This window comes from Nuphar pumila, chromosome 7 (assembly GCF_984573655.1).
Source record: "Nuphar pumila chromosome 7, dmNupPumi1.hap1.1, whole genome shotgun sequence".
Classification (NCBI taxonomy): Eukaryota; Viridiplantae; Streptophyta; class Magnoliopsida; order Nymphaeales; family Nymphaeaceae; genus Nuphar; species Nuphar pumila.
The window spans coordinates 123,736,055-123,759,032 of NC_143255.1; the positions used below are offsets into that span (position 1 = coordinate 123,736,055).

Consider the following 22,978-nt stretch of genomic DNA (forward strand, 5'->3'; position numbering starts at 1 on the left):
CGGAGCAAAGGTTTCTTCATAATCAATCCCATATTCTTGGGCATAACCTTTGACTACTAAACGGGCTTTATATCTTTCAAGAGTACCATCACTCTTGGTTTTAATTTTATAAACCCATCGACATCCTATAGTTTTCTTCCCTGGAGGAAGATCTTGAATATTCCATGTAGAAGCCTTTTCAAGTGCATCTAATTCAGCTTTCATGGCTTCTATCCATTTGATATCATTTTTTGCTTGAAAATATGTGGATGGTTCTTCATATGAGTGAATTAATGCAATAACTGCCCTATATGTGGGTGAGAAAGACTCGTATGATACAAACTTTCCTGGAGGCCTCGAGATTCGGGTTGATTGTCTAGTTGGAATGTTAGAATATTTCTCAAGTGCACATGGAGGATTAGACTCTTGTCGCCTGGAATATTGAATACTAGTATCTCTATGAACTTCTTCATTTTCAACATTAAGATCAATAATTCTTTGATCATCATCAAAGTTACAGTCAAGGTCATATTCATTAGATGTTGATGTTAGATCTAGCAAAAAGGAGTATTCAGTGACGTCTTTTAATTTTCTAAAATCAAAGAAGCTCTCCTTTTCAAGAAAGGAAACATTTCTAGACACATATAGTTTATTATTTTTGAAGTCAAAACATCTATAACCTTTCTGGTTTTCAGCATATCCTAAAAAGGCACAGGGAATCGCACGAGGGGAAAGTTTATCATTTTTGTCAGTAAATATGAAACATTTGCACCCAAATATTCTTAGTCTAGAGTAGTCTGGAGAAATGTTCATAAGTTTTTCAATGGGAGTGATATTTTGTAACGAAGAAGATGGCATCCTATTAATGAGATATGTGGCAGTTAAGGCAGCTTCTGCCCAAAAGTCTTTCGGGACTTGATTTGCTATTAATAAAGTCCTAGTGGTTTCTATAATATGGCGATGTTTTCGTTCTGCCAGTCCATTTTGTTGAGGTGTATAAGGACAAGATCTTTGATGTGTGATGCCATGCAATTTAAGATAATTTTGAAAATCTGTGGATAAGAACTCTCCCCCTGAATCTGTGCGAAAAATAGTAATATCATTTTGAAACTTGTTTTTAACCATATTATGAAAAGTTTGAAAGTATGAAAATACTTCAAACTTATGTTTGAGAAAGTACATCCATGTATGTCGGGAGAAATCATCGACAAAAATAACATAGTAAACAAATCCTCCTTTAGAAATTACTGGTGCAGGACCCCAAACATCCGAGTGTATTAATTCAAGTGGTCTTGAAGAGAAAAAGGTTCTGTTCTGAAATGGTAATCTTTTCATTTTGCCGAGAATACAATCTTTACAATCAAATGATTCAGAATTACAAAATTTCCCTAGATTTGGAAAATGTTGGATTTTGGCTATATGTGGGTGACCAAGTCTCTTATGCCACAGTTCCAACTCTATTTTTTGAATATTATAACAAAAAGCTTTCTTTGGCATTTCCAAAAAATCCATGTAATAGAGTCCTCCTTCTCTATGGCCTTCCCCAATCAGCTTGCCTGACTGGCGATCCTGTACCCAACAACCATGAGAAGAAAAAAAAATATTACACCCATAATCAGAAATTTGAGATACAGATAAAAGATTTAAATTTAATTTGGGAACATGTCTAATTTCTGGAATAAAAAATTTTTTTGTTTTATACATTTTTTCAAAATTTCCTATTCCTTCTATTTCAAGAGAAGTCCCATCAGCAGTAAAGACCTTTGACACACTTGTTTTATTTTTAACACATTTGGATAGACTTTGATTATTTGGGGTCATATGAAAAGATGCACCAGAGTCAAGAAGCCAAGAAATTTTACCTAGATCAGAAAAAGATGAGGCTGTTGCGCCGGTTGAAGCTTCAGATGAGGAAGAGGCACCTTTGATGAGAGGCTGAAGAATCTCCATTAGTTGGGTCAGGGAAACTGGTGCATCCTGATCTTTAGGCTCCGATCCAGCAATTGCAGCTCTTTTTTCTCTCAGCTCCTTAAGTTTGGGACATTGTGGCCTGTAGTGTCCCGGTTCATGACAGTGATGACAAATAACTTTCTTCTTATCATAGTCACCATTTTGTCGGTTAAAGTGAGGAGGCCTATATGATCGAACATGATTCTCTGGTCTAGACACGGCTAAAACAGAATCATCTTCAATTTTTAAAGAACCTTTCCGGAGACGATTTTCTTCCATTGTTAACTCTTCAATAGTTTCAACAATAGAAGAAATTTTTCCCCGGTGAAGTAGAGGGCCGATTTAGTGGTTTCAAATTCCGGCCTTAATCCAGTGATAAACTGGTAAAAATGTTCGGCATCGAGTTGTTTCTGACGAAGCTCGATGTCTTCGGCACAATGCCACTTTGGTTCTAAAAGGGAAAGTTCTTCCCAAAGTTCGGACAACCCATTGTAATATTCACGAATAGTTTTGTCTCCTTGTGTCATCATTCGAACTTTTTCTTGGAGGTTGCACACGTGTGCAATATCTTTAAGGGAATACATATTCTTAAGGTATTCCCATGCCTTATCGGCATGATCAAATTTGGCAAGACTTGAGCATTTTTTAATGTCAACGCTATTGATAAGCCATGACATTATCTTCGCATGAGATATTCTCCATTCTTTCCATTTCTTCTCGTATGAGGCAATAACCTTGATTTTCTCTTCTTCCGATGGAGGGACCTCTTTATCTCCCTCCTTTTTAGTAAGAGATAGCTTAGGTTCCGAATCGGAACCATCCACAATCCCCCATAAGCCTTTTCCCCATATATGGTGCTTCATGATTGAAGCCCATGTTACATAGTTCGTATCGCTTAGTTTCATAGGCATGATGGTGACTTTATCATTGTTATCCATCGATTACAAGGAGAGAAAGAATAGGGATAGAAGAGAAACAAGGAAAATGAAAAAGAAAAAAAAAAAAACAATACAACAAGATGTGAAATCTTCTCCAATGAAGTGATAAAACACTTCTCATCAAGTGGCGAACACTTTTGCAAACGGGCACGGAAACCGAGGCAGCTTTTCCTCAAGATTTAGTACTTCTGCGGCCCTGATACCATGAAATGAAATGGGGATCTTCGAAACACGAGCTTAGATTAACAAGAGCAAGTGTCAAGAATGACACTAAAGCATAACCCTTAAAAAGGGTATAACTGGAAACAAAATAAAAATAAAAATGTATTCTTTATTGATATGAAAAACCAATTGCTTAAGAAGCATTGGAGTAAAATACAAGAGGGGCTGCACCCCTTTATATACACAGCTGAAAGAGGACTCAATAGAGCTGTTGGGCACAGTCCAACAGCTCTATTTAGAGCTGTTGGAATGTGTCAGTCCAACAGCTCTATTAAGAGCTGTTGGACTGTGTCAGTCCAACAGCTCTATTGCTAGTCAAGTCTGGACAGGACTTGACTAGCAACAGTCATTCTAGTTCAAACTGAACTAGATGACATAAAGACAAAAAATAAAAAATAAAGGAAAAAAATTACAGAAAAGAAAGAAATGAAAAATGTATATATATATATAATATAATATTATTATATATACATATATGTACAGTTTTACATTTTAACAAATAGGTCTGAGCTAAAGACCCCCACAAAACTTTAGATGTGCAATCATCAGGAATGAAAATCAAGACTTCTTGTGACAACGTGGAAGTAATGTATGCGACGAGTGCCTGATCACGCTTCATCCAAGTAACAAATGCAGGGTTGCAAATAGTATTCGGCAATCCTCCATCCTCTTTGGCTTCGGTGGTGATAAATTCTGAAGGCATTGACCCATCTAAGTGGCCTAAAAGATCTTGACTCCGAATAAAAGGGGCAATCTGCCTTTTCCAAGTCAAGTATTTGTTGGTAGTTAACTTTTCTGAAACTAACTGCCCCAGGAAACTGGAAGAGAGACCTGAATTACCCGAAGAATCCATTGATAGACTGTTTGTCAGCGGAAAGAAACTGGTGGCTGGGACAAAAAATAAAGGACTGACAAAGAATTAAAACAAAGACAAAATAAGTAGGTGTGTCAGACAGATTTGAGGGCTGAAAAGAACTAATAGTAGATCTGAAAATATTTTCAGATCTGCGACACACAGATTTGAGGGCTGAAAAGAATTGATAGTAGATCTGAAAATAAGTAGGTAGACAAATTGATAACTAAAGGTTGTGACAAAAAACAGAATAGCAGATCTGAAGGGATTTCAGATCTGCGAGGAATAGAAAAAAGACAGAATAATAAATCTGAAGTTATTTCAAATTTATTTCAGCAGAAACACGATAATAATTTCAGCTCTGTCGCAACTTTCAGATTTACGACAGAGAGAAAAAGACACGATAACAAATCTGTAGCTATTTCAGCAGGAAAATAGGACACCTTTTACAGCAGAAAAGGAGATCTGTTGTTCACGCAGATCAGGCACGTGACGCAGAGGAGGTGGGGCAGCTTCAGCTACTTCAGCAGGAAAATGGGGCATCTTTTACAGCAGAAAAAGAGCTATGTTGTACCTTTTTGCAGATGGGGCACCTTTTACCAGGGGCAGCTTTTTCAGCAGGAAACTGCAACAGAAAAATGGGGCACCTTTTACAGCAGAAAAAGAGCTCTATTGTACCTTCTTGCAGATGGGGCACCTTTTACCAGGGGCAGCTTTTTCAACAGGAAACTGTTGTTCACGCAGAGAATACTGGGGTACCTTTTTGCAGTAGGACCAGATGAAGTACTTGGGCAGCTTTTTCAGCAGGAAACTAGTACCTGTTTGCAGTAGGACCAGATGAAGTGCTTTTGCAGTTCACGTAACCTGAGACCTGTTGCTCTGATACCATGAAAGAACTCCTAAAGAAGCAAGGAATCGGTGTGAGAGAGAGAGAGAAGAGAGAACTCGATATTTGGGAACCGCCTGCCACTTTTTTCTTAGCAGTTGCAGTAATGCTACATTACTCTTAATAGGGTTACAATAACCTTACAAGGACAAAAATGCCCCTCATTAGTAACACATGTTACATTAGAATACAAAGGAAACAAAACACGTGATTGGATATGGATCATTTATCGGATCCATATCCAATCCATACTCCATATTCTAATACTCCCCTCCTTATCAACATATCGATGAGGGATCATCTAGAGATCCCATCACCTATGTTCATAGAGATAAAAACACCTTTAAAAGTGCTCTTGAAAGATATGATGACACCAGTAGGACTGTTCCTCAAGGTGAGGAGAACCTGCGAAGGACCGAAAGACATAGGAAAGCTCCCTCTAGGTTTATCTCGTATGAATCTTTTTCACCCAAATATAGAGCTTGTCTTAGTATCATTCATTCATATATAGAACCTAGAAATTTTGAGGAAGCACGAAAATGTTCGAAATGAACAGTAAATATGGAGAATGAACTTGGGGCTCTGAGAAGAGCCAAGACTTGGGAATTTCAAGATCTACTTAATGGTAAGAAAACAATAGGGTGTAGATGGGTATTTAAGGTTAAAACTAAGAGCGATGAATCTCTTGAGAGATATAAGGCTCAATTAGTTGTAAAGGAATATAGTCAAGAATATGGGATTGACTATGAAAAAACTTTTGCTCATGTGGCCCGAATTATCATTGTCTGATGTCTCATCACTGTTGCCTCAATCAACAAGTGGAACATCTATCAAATGGATGTTAAAAATGTCTTCCTAAACGGTGATATGAATGAAGAGGTATATATGAATGCTCCACCAAGAATGGAGACTACCAAAGGGAAAGTGTTTCGCCTTCGAAAAGCATTTTATTGTTTAAAACAAGCCTCCAAGGCTTGGTATGATAGGTTTAACTCAGTAATGTTAGAAAATGGTTTTTCATCCTGTTTCACTGACACTGCCTTGTTTGTTAGAAAAACCAATGCAGGGATTGTGATCTTGCTTTTGTACGTGGATGATATGTGTATAACCCGATAGTGATTCTAAAGAGGTTAAAAGCATAAAATCAATTTTGAAAGATAAATTTGAAATGTCTGATTTGGGTTTTCTAACTTATTTTTTGGGTATTGAAGTAGCATACTCTCATAGAGGGTATTTGTATCTCAAACTAAACTTGCCCCTGAGATTATTGACAGGTCAGGTATTACAGATGATAAGGTTTGTGAAACTCCTACTATAGTGGGAGCCAAGATAAAGATTGATGATGGTATTCCTCTCTCCGATCTCACCCCTTACAGATAACTTGTGGGATCATTGATGTATCTGAGTATTACTAGACCAGATATTTTTCATGCAGTTCATACTGCAAGTCAGTTTCAACATGCACCAACATCGGTTCACATGAGTGCCATCTTGCGGGTCGTAAGATACATAAAAGGGTACACTAAATAAGAGAGTATTCTTATCCTCTTCTTCTGAATTAAAATTAATTACTTATACTGACTCTTACTGGGGAGGTGACCCAAATAACTGTCACTCCACCACTGGTTTTGTGTGTTTTTAGGAGACTCGCTGATCTCATGAAGATATATGAAGCAACAGAAAGTGTCTCTATCCTCAACTGAAGCTGAATATCATGTCATGGCAATTAATACCATGAAAATCATATGGATTCATCAGCTACTAGAAGACATGGGGATCACAATAGAAGGTCCCACTAAGCTATGCTATAACAACAAGAGTGCAATTTATATTGTCAAAAATCATACCTTCCACGAGCGAACTAAGCACATTGAAATGGACTGTCACTATGTTCGAAAATCCTATCTGAAAGGAGTCATCGATCTTTCATATGTCACTTCAGAATATCAGTTGGCAGATTTCTTCACCAAAGCTTTGTGTGCTCCGCGATTCAACTTTCTCCTTGGCAAACTTTCAGTCATTTGGCCCTAGGTTTGAGGGGGGTGTTAAATTATATATCAAATATTATAATCTTATATATATTTTATATATAAAAAGTGATACATATACATATATGATATATATGTATATGTATCTACCTAATTATATATAATATAAAATATATACTTCTTTATTATTAGTCGTAGGGGTAGTTGAGTCATTTCTCAATTCTTGCGCATATTCATTTTACGAATATGCTTGTAATTTTGCTTTTTATTTTTTCCTTTTCTTCTTTTTTATTTTTCTTTTGACTAAAGTCAAATGCACCTTGGGGGGGGGGGGGGGCACTCTCATACCGTTGGAGGGGCTCCAACGTCTATGAGTTGGCCCCCTCCAAGGTCCTTCGCATTGTATATAAATAGGGGCATTCCCCCCTTTGTAACTTCATGGCTTTGGGTCAAAGCCCAAGTGATTCATAAAGTGTTTGCATTTCACTTTTAAGTTGTTGTGCATTTGTGAGATTTGTATTGTGCTTTTGTGCACAAGTGTTCTAAGTGTTCTTATTGTGCATGTATGCAAGTATTTATTATCAAGAATATTAAAGTATTGATCATAGTATCTTGTTGAAGATACTTTCACAGCAATACACTACCAACGTCAAATAAAACACAATATATGGTGCCTCTGGTACACCAGCATACCCAAATTTACAGTCTCCCATATGTTATCTTTTTAGTATTGTTAATTTCCAACCAGTTTTTTCTCCACTTGCCTCATTTTGGTCTTAGATTGCCACTCAAAGGCTCGTTTTCACTTTTTGGGTAGTATTTTATATGGTTTTCAACAAGAGGAAGTTCATGTTCCACTGTTGTGGATATTGTCATTGGAGCATTTTCAATGCAAAGAAGCCCAATATCAAGATAGGCATCCTGATATTCAAGGAGAAATCTGGACAAAAGGAAATACTGTATTGAAACAGCGATCAGGGTTGGAAATAGAGTAGTGTAACCAGACTCAATAATCAGTTATCTAAAAGGTTTGGATAAATTTACTTTCGTCTCTTTCTTGCTTCACTAATGCTTAATTGAATAACTTAGAGTTTTAGAAACATAAATCTTAAAGGAAGGGATTAACATTGAACCTGGTGGCAGAAAAAATATCATCAAACTTCTTCTTCAATGTGGAGGGATCTTGCAAAGGCCAATTTGCTTCATCCTGGTGGACAAATATAACATTTTCCAAAACAGCTTTAGAGACACCCATTAGAGCAGAAACTTCCCTATCCATGTCTGCACATCGGTAGCTCAAGCATACTTTCTGCAGTTACAAAGATCAATGGATGAACTCAAAATTTAAGAAGCAAGAGAATACATACTTAGCTTATGGAGACAGCATGATATGTTAATCAAATAACTGTTAAGAATCAACAAATATTATCTATGAGAAATTTCTGATGCATTGAACAGATTTTGCATCACTTTTTACACAATTAGTTTAAATTATAGCAATAAGTTTAATGTTCCTATAGTATACAACACAATGTTGAGTAAACGATAATATGTCCCTGTAACTAATTTTTGTTTGGTCTTGCACATAGCTTATTGAATAACCTATTATAAGTCGCTGGGGTATAAAATAGATCATATATCAGAAGAATAACTAATTTGAGGCTCAAATTGCCGATGACTTAATAGAAAAGGTCAATGGCCAGCAAGAAAGAGGATTGCAGTGACAAGCTATCACTAGCCAGTGATGATCAACAAGTAACTAGGATCCCCGATTAAAGAATGCCGATAGACCTACCGAGAAACCAGGCAAAAACATGTTGCCATTTGTTTTCCTCTCTCAATGTGATTCTAAAAATGTTCTTTATCATTTCAAACACGCTCTTCAATTCCAATCAAGCGAGTAACCCACACGATTACCAATACGGTACAAGAAATACCTCGCCGGTGTGAGGATTAACCGTCTGCAACACGCTCTCTATCGCCTTGTACTCCATCTTGGAGGCCTTCTGCGTCAGCTGGAACGAGCGGATGCACACGACGTCCTTCCCGGCCGACGTCTTGAACCGGAGCTTGATCTGCCCCTTCGTCTCCGTCTCGCCGGCTACCTGCAACCACCAACACATTCACCACCACCAATCTTCATCTCTCTCTATAACTTGAAACCCAAAATACCAAAACAAAACACCATCAACGAGCTCACCTTGGGGTCGTGGATGAAGCTGTGGCCGGACCTCGCGTTCGGCGGCAATTCGCCGGTGCAGGCGTGCTTCAGGCACTCGATTACGGTGGTCTTGCCGGCACCGTTGGGGCCGACGATTAGGGTTAAGGGCTTGTAGAAAGTGATGACGTACTTGTTCTCAGGGCTGAAACTGCGTATCCCCTTTATCAACATTTTGTCTACCGTACTCATCTTCGATCCTCACGGGCCTGCCTTCCCCCAACACCCGCAGAGACGCAGAGAGAGAGAGAGAGAGAGACTGGAAATGGCGCGCAGGTATCTTCTTTGGGAAGTTTATTAGAAAGTAGTGTGAAAGTGGGTCGTGTGGATCCCAATAAACTTGGTAACTCGGACCCGTTTTTTAGCTACTTCTGGTTTTGGGCCGGGTCTTAATCCTGGGGCCTATTCACAACTGTATCTGGTCTTTGTTAGAGTTAGAGGCGTGTTAACGGGTCGGGTATAACCCGATTCAAAACCGTTTCAGATTTAGTAGGGTTGGGGTTTGGTACGAAACAAGCGATCCAATTAATTGTTCGGGTCAGACCTGTGAGGTCCAGTTAGCATAGACCTGGGTATGGTTTATGAAATTTCATACCAAACTCCGGCCCAACCCGAGTTCCGATTAAGATTAGCTATACTTGAACCTAAAAAACATAAAAAATATTATTTTACGAGGTATGGAGTGGCTCTGGTTTATGTAATTCTTGTCAGTAGGGGTATCAATGGCTCAGATTTCACAAGGATCCGACCCGTTTCAAACCAATAAGGGTCCGATTAATATATGAATCCGGGTATGGCTTGTGAAATTTCATATCAGACTTGGGTCCAACCCGAGTTCCAATTAAGATACACAATTTTAAATGTAAAAATGATAAAAAAAATATTATTTTATCAGGTATGGTCAGGGTCCGGTTCATGTAACCCGTATAGAACCTGGGTATAGTTTCTCTTATGATGGGTCGGGTTAGACCCAATACCATCATCGAAAATCAAATTTGGGTTTGGTTTCACCTTGGTCTGAACCAAACCAGACCCGTTGACACCCCTACTTGTCAGACCGAGCTATGGTTTTTCCATGAAAGATCCGGTTGGACTGAGGCCTGAATCAGATACCAACTCTTAGTTGAATCCAGATCCAGACCCACTGATTTTAACGGAGGCCCAAGTACTTAGGGCTGCAAACCGAGTGGATGTGGTTGGATGTCCGGTCCGAGACCAATATGTTATCTCCAGTAAAATCTCAGTGTGCATTCAGATCAGATTCAGATATGCTGTGTCAGTTTATTTTCAGATTCGGATCAACATTTTAAATCAGATATGAAGTTGATCCAAATCAAAATCCAATCCAATTATATTTTTTTACATGTAACTGGCTTGTTTTTGTTTAATTTTTTCCAGATCCAGTACTACCACTTGTACTTCGGATTTGTATTCAACCTTATATCTTGGGATAGGATTTAGATTCGGATTTACTGTTTACATCTCGGGTTTGGATCTATATATGGTAAGATCCGGCCCGAATCTAACCTGGTTTCACCGCTAGGTCCAACCCGTTGACAACCTTGAGTGTATCATAGGGACCTTGTTAGAATATGTTCCGAAACAGAACCATGGATCTGTGTCATACCCAAACCAGGTGTTATTGGGTTTGGATTTAAGTGGACCCGATTTGTACTATTCTATGTCCGTCTCTGAATTGAAAGTGTTAGTTCGGGATGGATCAGATACCTAATACAGATTCAAACCATTGACAGTCCTACGGTATAGAGGTTGCTGTCAGCGGGTCGGATATTTGACCCATCAGGGTGCACCTGATGGGTCAAATAAATCCAGCACATTGCTAAACTCACCAAAACAACTGTGGTTCAGCGGGTCTATTTCCTTCCCACACGGATCGAATCTCATAAAAAAATTTTAGATCCGTTTGAGATATGAAGCTTTGTGATACTGGGCGTGCTCAAAACGGGTAAAATTGATTTTCCTTGTAAAAAGTATAATAAATATCGGATCAAACCCAATTCTGACCCGGAACACCCCGTTGTAGAGATTCTGATCAGAACCCGAAACAGACCAACCATCTGTCTACCAGATCCGACTATTGGAACCAGAGAATCTAGATCATATCAGAGCTCAAACCGGGTCAAAATCCAACCCGTTTGCAGTGGCAATGCCATCTAAGCTGACCCAGTGTGTCATCGGTTCAGGTTTGTCCTGGACCAATCTATACCAAACCCTATAGGGTCAGGGTTTTGTGATGAAGAAGGTGCAATTAGAATCTGGATCAAACCAAAAGGATCCGATTAGTATACGGAGCCAAGTACGATTTATGAAATTTCATACCAAACCCAGGTCCGACCCGAATTCCAATAAGGATCCCTGTTTTTTTAATATAAAAAACATAAAAATATTACTTTACCGAGTCTGGTTCATGCAATCCTTATAGAACCCGGGTATGGTATATCTTATAATTGACCCGATTCAACTCAAGTCAGGACCAGGCACTAGCACCTCAAGGTCAAATCCGGGTTCGGATCTAGATGGCTCCGAACCAGATCCCACCCGTTGACACCCGGCCGCGGAACTTCACAATAACTAAGATCTCTATCAGTCTTTCTTGCCTCAATCCGGATCAAGACCCGTTCTGAAAAGCGGATACAGTATCTAAACAAGCTTGATCCGACCCATGTCCAACCTGTTTGATCCCTATAATAAACCCTAGGGTTTTGGAGGGGTTTTAAGTTCTTTTAACGTCTCCTTCCCTATGCGGATCCCTCGCACGAGCCCCCGAGATGAAGGGCGACGCAGAAGCGGAGCACCGACGCTCTCCGCCGCCGTCGTCTTCCTCCTCCTCCGCCACGGCCTAGGTGACTCAGATCTGCCGCAGCGTGGGCTTCCGATAGACCTAGCTCTCTCCCCTCGTCTCCCTCTTCTGCATTGCCACTACCTACATCCAGCACTTTCCTAACTCCTCCCGCCTCCGCACAGCAGCCTCCTGCCGGACCGGCTGCTACCGCTTCGATGCCGTCCGTGCCGTCGAAGACGATGCCTCCTCGCAGGGGCTCGCCAGAGCGCCAAGCATTAATTTCCGGTTTGCGAAGTCGGGTGCCTTTGCCGAAACCATTGAGTTTGTTTCCGTAGCAAAGGAGATCCTCATTTGTTAGGGGGCAAAGTTGGATTTAATGCGGATATAGAATCAGGGATGCGCCTTCTCTTTAGCAACCTTCTCAAAAATTTCGGTCTCATGAATCCTGATTTACTCCCAATCGGTGTGTTGACTATTCTCCGTGTATCCTGTTTGATTGCATAATCGTCTTTATTGATTATCATGATAGTATGGATTAAAGTGCGGAAAATCAAGAACGCTACCCTACAACCATGAAGAATTCAACAAAGTATTGGGAATAGATTGCAGAGATTATTTAATTGTTAAAAAAATGCATTTCAGCAAATTAATTTGTTGTTTAACGACAAAGTATTCGTTTGTCGTAAAATTGTATAGTGTCAATTATTTGTGACCGGGTTTTGATAAACAAATCCAGCATTATCTTTTGTGTGTAATTGGGGTTGTTGGTTTTCTTATGTGCTTGTACTTTTTACCTCTTTGCTCTTGAAACGTCATCAAACATGCGTATGAAGCTCTGATTAGGACAATGGCTTGCATTGTTTTAATAATCTATATTCATGTTTGTGTGAGCTATACCGGTTCATCATAATACGCTTACTTGAGGCTGGTATTTCTCATTCTGAAGGTAGTGGCATTATATTAAAATATGCAGTCTTTTGAAATAAAAAACATATTGAACTCAAGGAAGGTGCTCTTGTATGCAGGGAAGTTTATATATCTGTAGTTTGTTACCATTGGTTTCTGTTTATTTCAACATGTTGGTCATGGAAGGTGCTCTTGTATGCAGGGAAGTTTATATATCTGTAGTTTGTTACCATTGGTTTCTGTTTATTTCAACATGTTGGTCATGGAAGGTGCTCTTGTGTGCAGGGAAGTTTATATATCTGTAGTGTGTTACCATTGGTTTCTGTTTATTTCAATATGTTGGTCATGGAAGGTGCTCTTGTATGCAGGGAAAGTTTATATATCTGTAGTTTGTTACCATTAGTTTCTGTTTATTTCAACATGTTGGTCATGGAAGGAGCTGTTGTATGCAGGAAATTTATATAGCTCTAGTTTGTTACCATTGGTCTCTGTTTATTTCAATATATACTTATTTGAACAGATCTGAACAGTCAAGAAAAATTTTCAAAGGGAAGTTTTATTAACTATGAGAAAAAATTTCAGGATAGGATCAGCATCCCGATCTTAATGTGGGAAATCTTTAATTGGAAAGTTTCCTATACAAATTTCTTAATGTAGATACAAAAGCTTTTGTTGGAGAAATTCTCCGTGAAATAACCAGAGTTACTGGAAGCTTCATAGATAGGTGGAAAGCCCGCTTCCCTGAAACTCGCTTCGAAAGCACAAAACTTCTTGCTTCCGAAACTTGATAAGAATATTGATTCTCCCACGCTTGTCCTATGTTTTCCACACGTTGCTTCCCTATTTCCCTACGTGATTTCTATACGCTTCTTTCGTGCCTCCTTTTATGCTTTCTATGTGCTTTTTTTCATTCGCTCACTTTTCATGTACTTTCTTTAAATTGACAGCCATCATTTTTAGATTTTGAGAAAAATTTAATTATTACACTACAAAATTGCAAAATTTAAGAATAATCATTTTTAGATTTTGAGAAGAATTTAATTATTGCACTAAGAAATCACAAAAATTAAGAATAATCATTTTGTCTTTATTTTTTATTTTTTCTCCTTTGACATATATTTTGCTTCCCATTTAATCCCATATCACATCCTCTTTTATTCCTATTTCGCTTTTAAATTAATTTCTCGCTTCCTGCGTCTTATAAATTTTAAAAAATCTTGTTTCTCGCTTCCGCATGTGCTTCCTAGTCTGGTAACCTTGGAAATAACACATTGCTGTCTTTTAAATTGTATAAACAGTAATAGTGTTTCATTAGTTTGATCTGGTTAGATTTGGATCCGAGCACGTCAAACAGTTTGTCCTGACTTCTATATTTACCTGGATATTGGAACACATGGATGTAAAGTGTCAATATTCAGAAATTGTCTGGACCTGGTCTCCACAGGATGACATTCCTGTTGCCGACTCATTTATAGCGCAACAATTTCCCAAGATAAATGGCAGTTTGGTGTGACCCTGGTACTAGCTTACAAGAAAATTGCAGGAGACTAATCGGCATCAAGACCTAGTGTCTCATGAGATTGTGCAAGGATTGTACCTGCTAGCTGTGTTGTTTCTGTTGATTCTGGGAAAATGTAGCAAGGATAAAATTCATATCTATGGGGTTGAGGAATCCATCATTCTGTGGTTGGATTTGGTAAATCAAAATATAAACTGATTAGCAGCTAACTTTTATGAATATGAAAGAACATCAGGATCGCTGTTTTATATAATACCAAAGAAGAAACACCAACCTATCATTCTTTTTCACCTCTTGATTACTGATACAAAATTAGGTTTTGCTCTCTTTGCGATGTGCTGGTAAAAGAGGTGCTGTTGGAGTTGAATGGTCAAACAGTTTTTGTGACCAGCAAAACTGATTCAATCATCTGACAGATTGTGTATTCCATCCCATGGATTACACTCTTTCGCTCAGTGTGTGTTGTTAGGATGTTATTTGTTTATTTATTTGTTTTCTCCATGCTGTTTTGTGGGTCAAGAAGCTGGTGTTGGGATGGTGAGGAGGACTTTTCTGGAGTTTCCTCAACAACTCTGGAAACCAGTGAAATTTATTCATTGAAACCTTGCTGGTTGATATTCCTTCAGAAATATGACCCTTGTCTATATTGGAAGGTTTGGCTTTTTCCCCTTTTTTTGAGGAAAGGGGGAGTGTTCTATCCATTTTCTCTGTTTTTTCAAATTCTGCTACCCTTTTGTTTCATGTCATAGATGGAAATTGAGGTTATTTCTAGTGGATGTGAGGAGTTCTTAGGATTAAAGAAAAAAAATTTAACCAAAAAGGAGGTTCTGTTTGTCTTTTTTGTGGTTTCTAGATTTTACCTGTTGGAATTTTTTTTTCATGTCCCAGACATAGTCAGGTATCGCTCATGACTCTATTTGGTTGATACTGTTACAAGTCTGGTAAATAAAATTGCGCTCATCGTTACATATGTAGGTGGGCCCTTTTTTGGGCTCAATGGCCACATGTGTTCCATTTGGACTCTACATCGGTCCTGTGTTATCTGTTGACTGTTTCTTTTATCACTCCTTTTCTTGGTTTTGGCTACTTTGTAGAGTTTGCTACTCTGTTGATGCTTTTCTGGTGTTTTTTGCCTGATATGTTACAGGATGAAGTGGCTAGTTTGTTTGAAATGGGGAAGGCCAATTTTTGTAAATTTGTTATTAAAAAGAAAACCTATGGTCATGTGGATTTTTCATACGGTTACAGAACAAAATAAGGCGGTTTGTGTTTGTAATTTTTTTTATTTAAAAAATTCTGGTTCCCCAAACAGATGCTGCTCTTTTGGCTGTTAATTTTTCCTCTTGTTACAAAATGAAATGGTTACTCAAAAAGTTGAGGATGGAGTTTTTTTTGTAAGAGGTCTTTATTTATTAATTTTTCAAGTTATAAAAATCCAACATTGCACTTAGAAAATACTTAAAGAGAAAGGACATATATTTGACGAAATGAAAATTTGTCTTTAATGTGATGGTTGGTATATTGGATTCAATCTCACTGTTTTAATTTGGGGGTATTTGTGTTTGAGGATTGTCCCTTAGCTTCTTATCAGACTGGTGGAAACAGAAAGTACCCTTATGGCACGCTTGGAAGCAAGACAAAATCTCACAAGAAAAGAAAAATTTTTCCTATGAGAAGTTTTGATATGATAACTTTTCCAAATAAAAAAAATCCACTTGTTTGTGTAGTGTGAAAAATGTACTGGAAAAATGCACCTGAGAGAGAGAGAGAGAGAGCTGAAAATGGTGGTGGGTGAGAGGAAGATGAAGATAGGGGAACTTCTTTGTGTGGTAGTTGATGAATGCGATATGTTGTGGTTGAATGGCGGCCCTAATGCAGAAAGAGGATTTTTTATAGGAAGATTTCCTCCACCCTGTAGTGGAGGAATTTTTCCTATCAAAATTTAAACTTTTTGGAACAACTTTCCTTTCAAAGTTTTTCTCTCGTTTAGAATGGGTGGTAAAGCTACAATTTTTTCTTTCCTACTTTCACTTTTCTTACTATTTTCTTACTTCCAAACTTTCCCTCAACAAGACCAAATATTCATTGAATTTAGTAAGCATAATTGGCGGCTTATTCAAACGAGAGAAAAAAAAGAGGACAGTCACAGGTATGTGCAAGAGAAGGAACAAAGCTAAAGAGGCTGTGAAACGTGATCATGTACAATCTGGTGCATGGAAGAAAAAGATTTATGACAGGCAATTGTGAGAGAATGTGCAGTTAACAGGAGCAGACAAAGTTCCTAGCCAAATTTGCTAGAGTTGAGTTCTTTGCAGTTGGTTGTTATGATTTTTGAGTCATAATCTGTACACGGATCTCTTTCCAGTAAATTGGGGATTCTTTCAGGGATCTTTAGTGGAACATAAACAATATATTTGTGGGATATCATTGAACTCCCAAATCTGCCTCAGAACATTAAGGACATATTGCGTACTGTTTGAAAATGTGTTCATTAATCATAATAGCTTTCAGTATTAGAGTAGTAATAATACTACAGGAGATAGGATTAGTAGTGGGGTCAATATGTTTTTACAGCTTCATGAATTCTTATATATTATAATCATCCAACACTTTTCTCTTATGAGTTCCTTGTGTGGTTTGCAGTTATCAAATGGTTGTGTAGTGAAAACCGACTCAAAGGAACTTAGAAAAGCATGACATCTTTGGAGAGCCAAAAGAACCTGGTGAATTTGGCTATAATGTTATTGAAGCTGGGTTGGGTAAGAACTGCTCAAGGACGGAGTTTCTTTGTACTTTGATTTCTTTTACTTGGGAATATTGGTTGCTGAATGTTTCAAGATACTTCACATATGTTAACAAAACCTGTTCTTGAATGAAACAACTTTTTTCTGGTAGAATTGATGGTTCATTTTTATAATGAAAACACTATGGCACTTGCGCTATCGCTTCTTCATGAAAGTTTTACCGGGTGCATTCTCTTATGTTTGGTGCTCCTGCATCTTTTGAAGAGTCGTATTTTTCACATTAATGGGTTGTAATTGTTGATTCTTCCCCTGAATGTCAGATTAAGGGATTCTTCTCCATTGCTTTTGAATTACAGTTGATCTTTCTTCTTTAATCAATGAACATGAATGTTTTCTTTTATAGGGTAACCTTCCATGCTTCCTGACTAGAATGTCACTAGAAATAGGCCTTTTTTCCCTATCGATTCATGCCATTAAGGTATAGTTCTGCAATATCAAACATGTTTTAAAAAGTATGCATCAAGAAAGAAGCTGGCCAAGGACATCAATGCAAGATGAAGGTTAAGATTTATTCAACACCAACATCGCTGATGAGTAAAATCAAGGACGCAGATGAAGAAGAGGAAATCAAATAACATGCACACGAGGGCTCTGTTTATCAAAGAGATTAGTACCATAAGATATTATTTCTTCAATTAATTTTTATCTCATCTATAAGATCCGAAATTTATCTGACATGGGAAAACAAAGAAATATTATAACATAGAAAGGAATTTAGTAAAATGAGAAGATGAACACCAAAGAAAGAATCTACATTGAATAGAAAACTCACGAAGCCACAAATCTATGAGAGGTCATATCAGGGAAGACTCACCAATTAAAGAAATCGACCGGAAGAATCCTCTACTCAAATTTCTCTCCAAATTCACAGTTTTAGATTTTGCGTGATAGGGGCATTTTCAAGAAATTTACACAATTGAGGTAATGACATCTATGTTAAAAGTTTCAAATGTCATATTTAAAAAGTTAAAACAGTTATAATTATGTGCCACACTGCCCTTTATCCATCTTGAATTAGTACTCTAAAATATTGGATTAATCCCACTAAGCCACTCTAGATGCAGTAGAAGTAGGTCCAGGAAAAAAGTATCTCTCCAACTTCCAACTTAAAATTTGGGAAGATTATCACACAGCATCAATTGCAAGTTATTTGAAAAAAAAAAGTGACTATTGTTCTTGCAAAAATTACTTGTTTTTGGAAATGCCATACAATTTGCGAAATCTGCCTAGTGTCCACAATCTCTGATGCTTGATTTTTTATAACATTTTTATTCTTCACACTAGTGAAACTCTTGAGGTTTGAGCAATATGTAGGTATGTAGCCCACAATCTCTCACTAAAAAGTAGATTGGCACGATAATTTCATGTACATCATGAATTTCATGTAACTAAATTTATGAACTTGACTAGTTTCAGCCCAATTAGATTTGCAAATACCGCAGCACATTTGCATATATGATACGACACTCGCGTTCTACCCTGCAAAGATCCTTTAATTGATCTTCAAGGTCTACAAATATGTGGTGACATTCGCATATATAGTATGACATTTACGAGAAACCATGTGAATCCCCTTCGTTAAGGAGGTTTGCAAATGTGTGGTGACATTCTCATATATAATACGACATGCGTGAGTGAAGCTCATTTAAATAATTGATCCTCAATGAGGTTTGCAAATGTGTGGCAACATTCATATATATATGTTGCAAATGTCCGCGATGTTCGCTCTTTGATACAACTTTCGCAAATACGATACTACCTTCTCATTTGTGAATGTTTGTACGAGCATTAAATGTGACCCTTCGTATCTCATGGTTATTTTTTCATAAACTAAAGTGTTTTTGTGGTTCCCAACTTTTTCCTCTCCGCAAAAAATTTTGGCAACTCATCAATGACATTTTATCGATGATTTTTTTAGTTTCCATCTTTAACAGTTAAATCATTTATTTTTTAAAACGACAGCACGAATCAGTTATTTTTTGAAACATTGACATGAATCAATTATTTTATGGAAGAATTGCATAATTTTCAAGTTATTTTCTCATGTTCATAGCCTATTTCATTTTCTTTTCTTTGCTTAATTCTTTTGCATGTGAGTCTTCGATTATCATTTTGTTTCCTTAATTTGGTATCCATCTATGCTCAAATTTGATTGTTTATTTGTTGTGTATCTTATATTGTAAACATAAGTAGGAAACACCTACATTATTTTTAATTTTTTTTAATAGCTTATTCTGTTTTCAATAGCCTTGTCTCTATTACTCGCATCTTTACCTTTATTCTCCATTTTGTTTTGTTTTTTGGAAATTCATAATTTGTTTAGTAGAAAATGATGGTTGAAGAGATTGTCTTAGAGGCCGCGGCAGGAATCTAAACTAGGGTGGGCACAAATATACAGTAAAAAAAAACAATTATTAATAAACTATAATAATATGTTTAAAAAAATCAAATAGTTATCTAAAGTGTACCTTTTACAATTGACAACATCATTTTTCATATTTAGAAAAAAATCATAATTGATTCATTGCTAATTAATTAAAAAAATTAGCAATTGATAAAAATCATGGAAGTCTATATATTCTGATTGATAAAAAATAAAATCCTTAATATTCCAACCAAAATAAAACATTTATTATTCATGGATTCATGTTTAATGCAAATTGAAACATAAAAGCAAATACAATCCCTAAAACCATAATTAAATGTTCATGACAATTTTGTATTTATGCTAATTGGTGAAAAAATAAAGCCTCCTAATATTCCACCAAAAATCAAGCATTCATTATTCATGAATTCATGCCTAATAGTAATTAAAAAAATACAAAAAAAAAACTAAAATTATAACTAGACATTTATGTCACAATAAAAAGAACTCAATTAAAACACTAAATCGTAACAAACATCTTCAATATGCTAATTGAGACTAGCTTCCCCAATTTGAATTCTAGAAAAGCAAATTAAATGCACCATTTTCAAATATAATGAAAATGTCACACTCCTTTTTAACTTGATTTGGCGAACAAATAAGATGCCTAATGAGTGGAGGAAGAGTACTTTGGTGCCTTTATATAAGAATAAGGGTGATATACAAGATTGCACAAACTATCGTGGTATAAAACTCATGAGTCATACTATGAAACTTTGGGAGAGGGTGATTGAGTCTAGGTTGAGGAAGGTTGTCATGATATCGGAGAATCAATTTGGTTTTATGCCTGGAAGATCAACTATGGAAGCTATACATCTTCTTAGACAACTTATTGAAAGATATAGAGAGAGGAACAAAGATTTGCATATGGTTTTTATTGATTTAGAGAAGGCATACGATAGAGTACCTAGGGACGTTCTCTGGTGGACAATGATGAAGAAAGGTGTTTCTCTCAAGTACATTAGTATAATTAAAGATATGTATGAAGGAGTAGTAACCAATGTTCGCACTTGTGGAGGGGTGACAACCAATTTCCCGATAACGGTTGGGTTACATCAAGGATCTGCTTTAAGCCCTTTCCTATTTGCGATAGTGATGGATAAGCTTACGAGATCAATTCAAGAAAATGTACCGTGGTGTATGTTGTTTGCTGATGATATTGTTTTGATTGATGAGTCTAGAGCTGGGGTTAATGCTAAGTTAGAATTATGGAGACAGACATTGGAAGCTAGAGGTTTTAAGTTGAGTAAGAGTAAGACTGAATATATGGAATGTCGGTTTAGTAAGCAACGAAGTAGGGATGGGAGTGTAGTGAAGCTTGGTGAGCAAGATATACCGGTGAATGATTATTTCAAATATTTGGGATCCATCATTCAAAAGTATGGAGAAATTGATGGAGATGTAAATCATAGGATAAAGGTTGGGTGGATGAAATGGAAAAGTGCTACTGGAGTGCTGTGCGATCGTAGAATGCCATTGCGGTTGAAGGGAAAGTTTTATAGGACGACTATTAGACCCGCTTTACTATATGGTACGGAATGTTGGGCTGCCAAGAGACATCATATTCAAAAAATGAGTGTAGCTGAGATGCGGATGCTTAGATGGATGTGTGGAAATACAATAAAAGATAAGATTCGGAACGAAGAGATACGTAAGAAGGTAGGTGTTGCACCCATTGAAAATAAGATGCGAGAGAATCGTTTACGGTGGTTTGGACATATTCGGCGAAGGCCTAATGATGCTCCAGTTAGAAGGTTGGAGAAATGGGAAAATATATTAGTTAAAAGAGGTCGGGGTAGGCCTAGGAAGACTTGGATGGAGATGATAGGAAAGGATATGAATGCTTTGAACCTCACCGAGGACATGGCGTTGGATAGAAATGATTGGAGGAAAAGGATTCATGTGGAAGACCCAAAATGAATTTCTTTTTTGGTTCATATCGCTGACCCCAATTGTTTTGGGATGAAGGCGTAGTTGTTGTTGTTGTTGTATAATGAAAATGTCACTCTCCGTAGAAGGCCTACTCTTCATGATACCTATCTCCTACTTAGCAATGCACATAATTGCCATTATTGGTCTCATATTCTGATTGGGTTAAGAATGCTTGAGGATCTTGTGAATAGATATGAACCAGAACCAACATGGTGGACACAGATCAAGCATACCTGATCAATTCACTTTTTAGTGGGTTGAACCTATGAAATGAATAGGTCTGACCCCTTTTCAACCTGCTCAAACCAAATGACAGTCTTGGTTCAGTTTTTGGACCTGAACTTGACCCAAGATCCAAACTTCATGCTAATCATGTGAGGTATCTAGAATGAAGTTCTTTTAACAAGATGACCATGTCATGCCTTAGTCCAGATCTGAACATTGTGCAACAGATCTGAGTATGGACCTGAATACGAACTAGATCTGAGATGCTAAAGCAGAATCTGAATTTAAAATGATTATTCTGGCATGAAAAACTCTCTCACTCGTTATTATGGCACAAAAGAGAAGTCAGATCGTCGTGCCCACCTTGACCAGATCTCTCATTGGGTGAGCAGTCTGGTCAGGGTGGACACTACCCACCCTGACCTTGGGGGGATTTTCTATTCAAGGTGGGCAAGTGCCCAACTTGGCTTCAATGTAGCTCCACCATTGCTTGGAGGGGGGGGCACACTCACACCATCTGCTATTGTTGGTGTCAGAGGCCTATTTCCTTCAATGGGCCAGCACGGCGCGACGGTCTTTCCTCACCGCCGCAAGCCTACTCGTCAGCTCGCTTGCCGGTCGCGGAAGTTTGTAATCAGAGTGCAAGAGACCAAGAGAGAATAGAGGGAGAGAAATTGCAATCACAAGAAGCAATCACAACGAGGGTGAACAAAAGAAAGCTCAACGCATTTACTTCATTCTAGGGGTGGCAATTTCTGACACGACCCGCCAACCCGCCTCTTAGGCGGGTTCGGGTTGGGCTTAAGCCAACCCATTTAATAAACGGGTCGACCCGCGTAACCCGTTTATTAAACAGGTCGGGTTCGGGTTGGGGGTATGCCAACCCGCCAACCCAGCTGACCCGTTTAATAAACGGGTTAGGCGGGTGGGTCAACCCGCCAACCCATCTGCCCGACCCGTCAACCCGCCAACCCGTCAACCCGACCCGCCAACCTGCCTACCTGCCAACCCGGTCCGTCAACCCGCCAACCCGACCCGCGAACCTGAAAACCCATTTACCTGACCCAACCCATTTATTAAATGGGTTGGCGGGTCGTGTCGGGTTACCCGTTTATTAAACGGGTCGGGTTCGTGTTTGCCACAGCCGACCCGTTTAATAAACGGGTCGGGTTCGGGTTGAGGTATGCTGACACGCCAACCTGACCCGATTGCCACCCCTACTTCATTCACAATTTTGCCTGCAGGCTATTACAGTTCAAGTATACGGGCTGCCCCTTCGGGGTATTGATTCACCTGAACCGGGCAGCTTACATCAGACTCAACAAAAGCA

General features: G+C 38.1%; 1 protein-coding gene across 2 annotated transcripts in view; it reads right to left on the reverse strand.

Moving 5' to 3' along the window:
- RAD50 (DNA repair-recombination protein (RAD50)) overlaps positions 1–9,268 on the reverse strand; it is a 46,614-nt gene extending 37,346 nt beyond the window's left edge. Inside the window, exons 1-3 of one of the 2 annotated variants that reach the window (XM_090012783.1) lie at positions 9,017–9,268; positions 8,754–8,921; positions 7,950–8,023 (exon numbers count right to left, since the gene is read on the reverse strand). In XM_090012783.1, the coding sequence (XP_089868909.1) occupies positions 7,950–8,023; positions 8,754–8,921; positions 9,017–9,226 (452 nt within the window). In that variant the 5' untranslated portion in view covers positions 9,227–9,268. Of the gene's footprint in view, positions 1–7,949; positions 8,126–8,753; positions 8,922–9,016 lie in introns of both variants that reach the window. The other variant, XM_090012782.1, reaches the window with a different exon arrangement.
- Between the last annotated feature and the right edge of the window lie 13,710 nt (positions 9,269–22,978).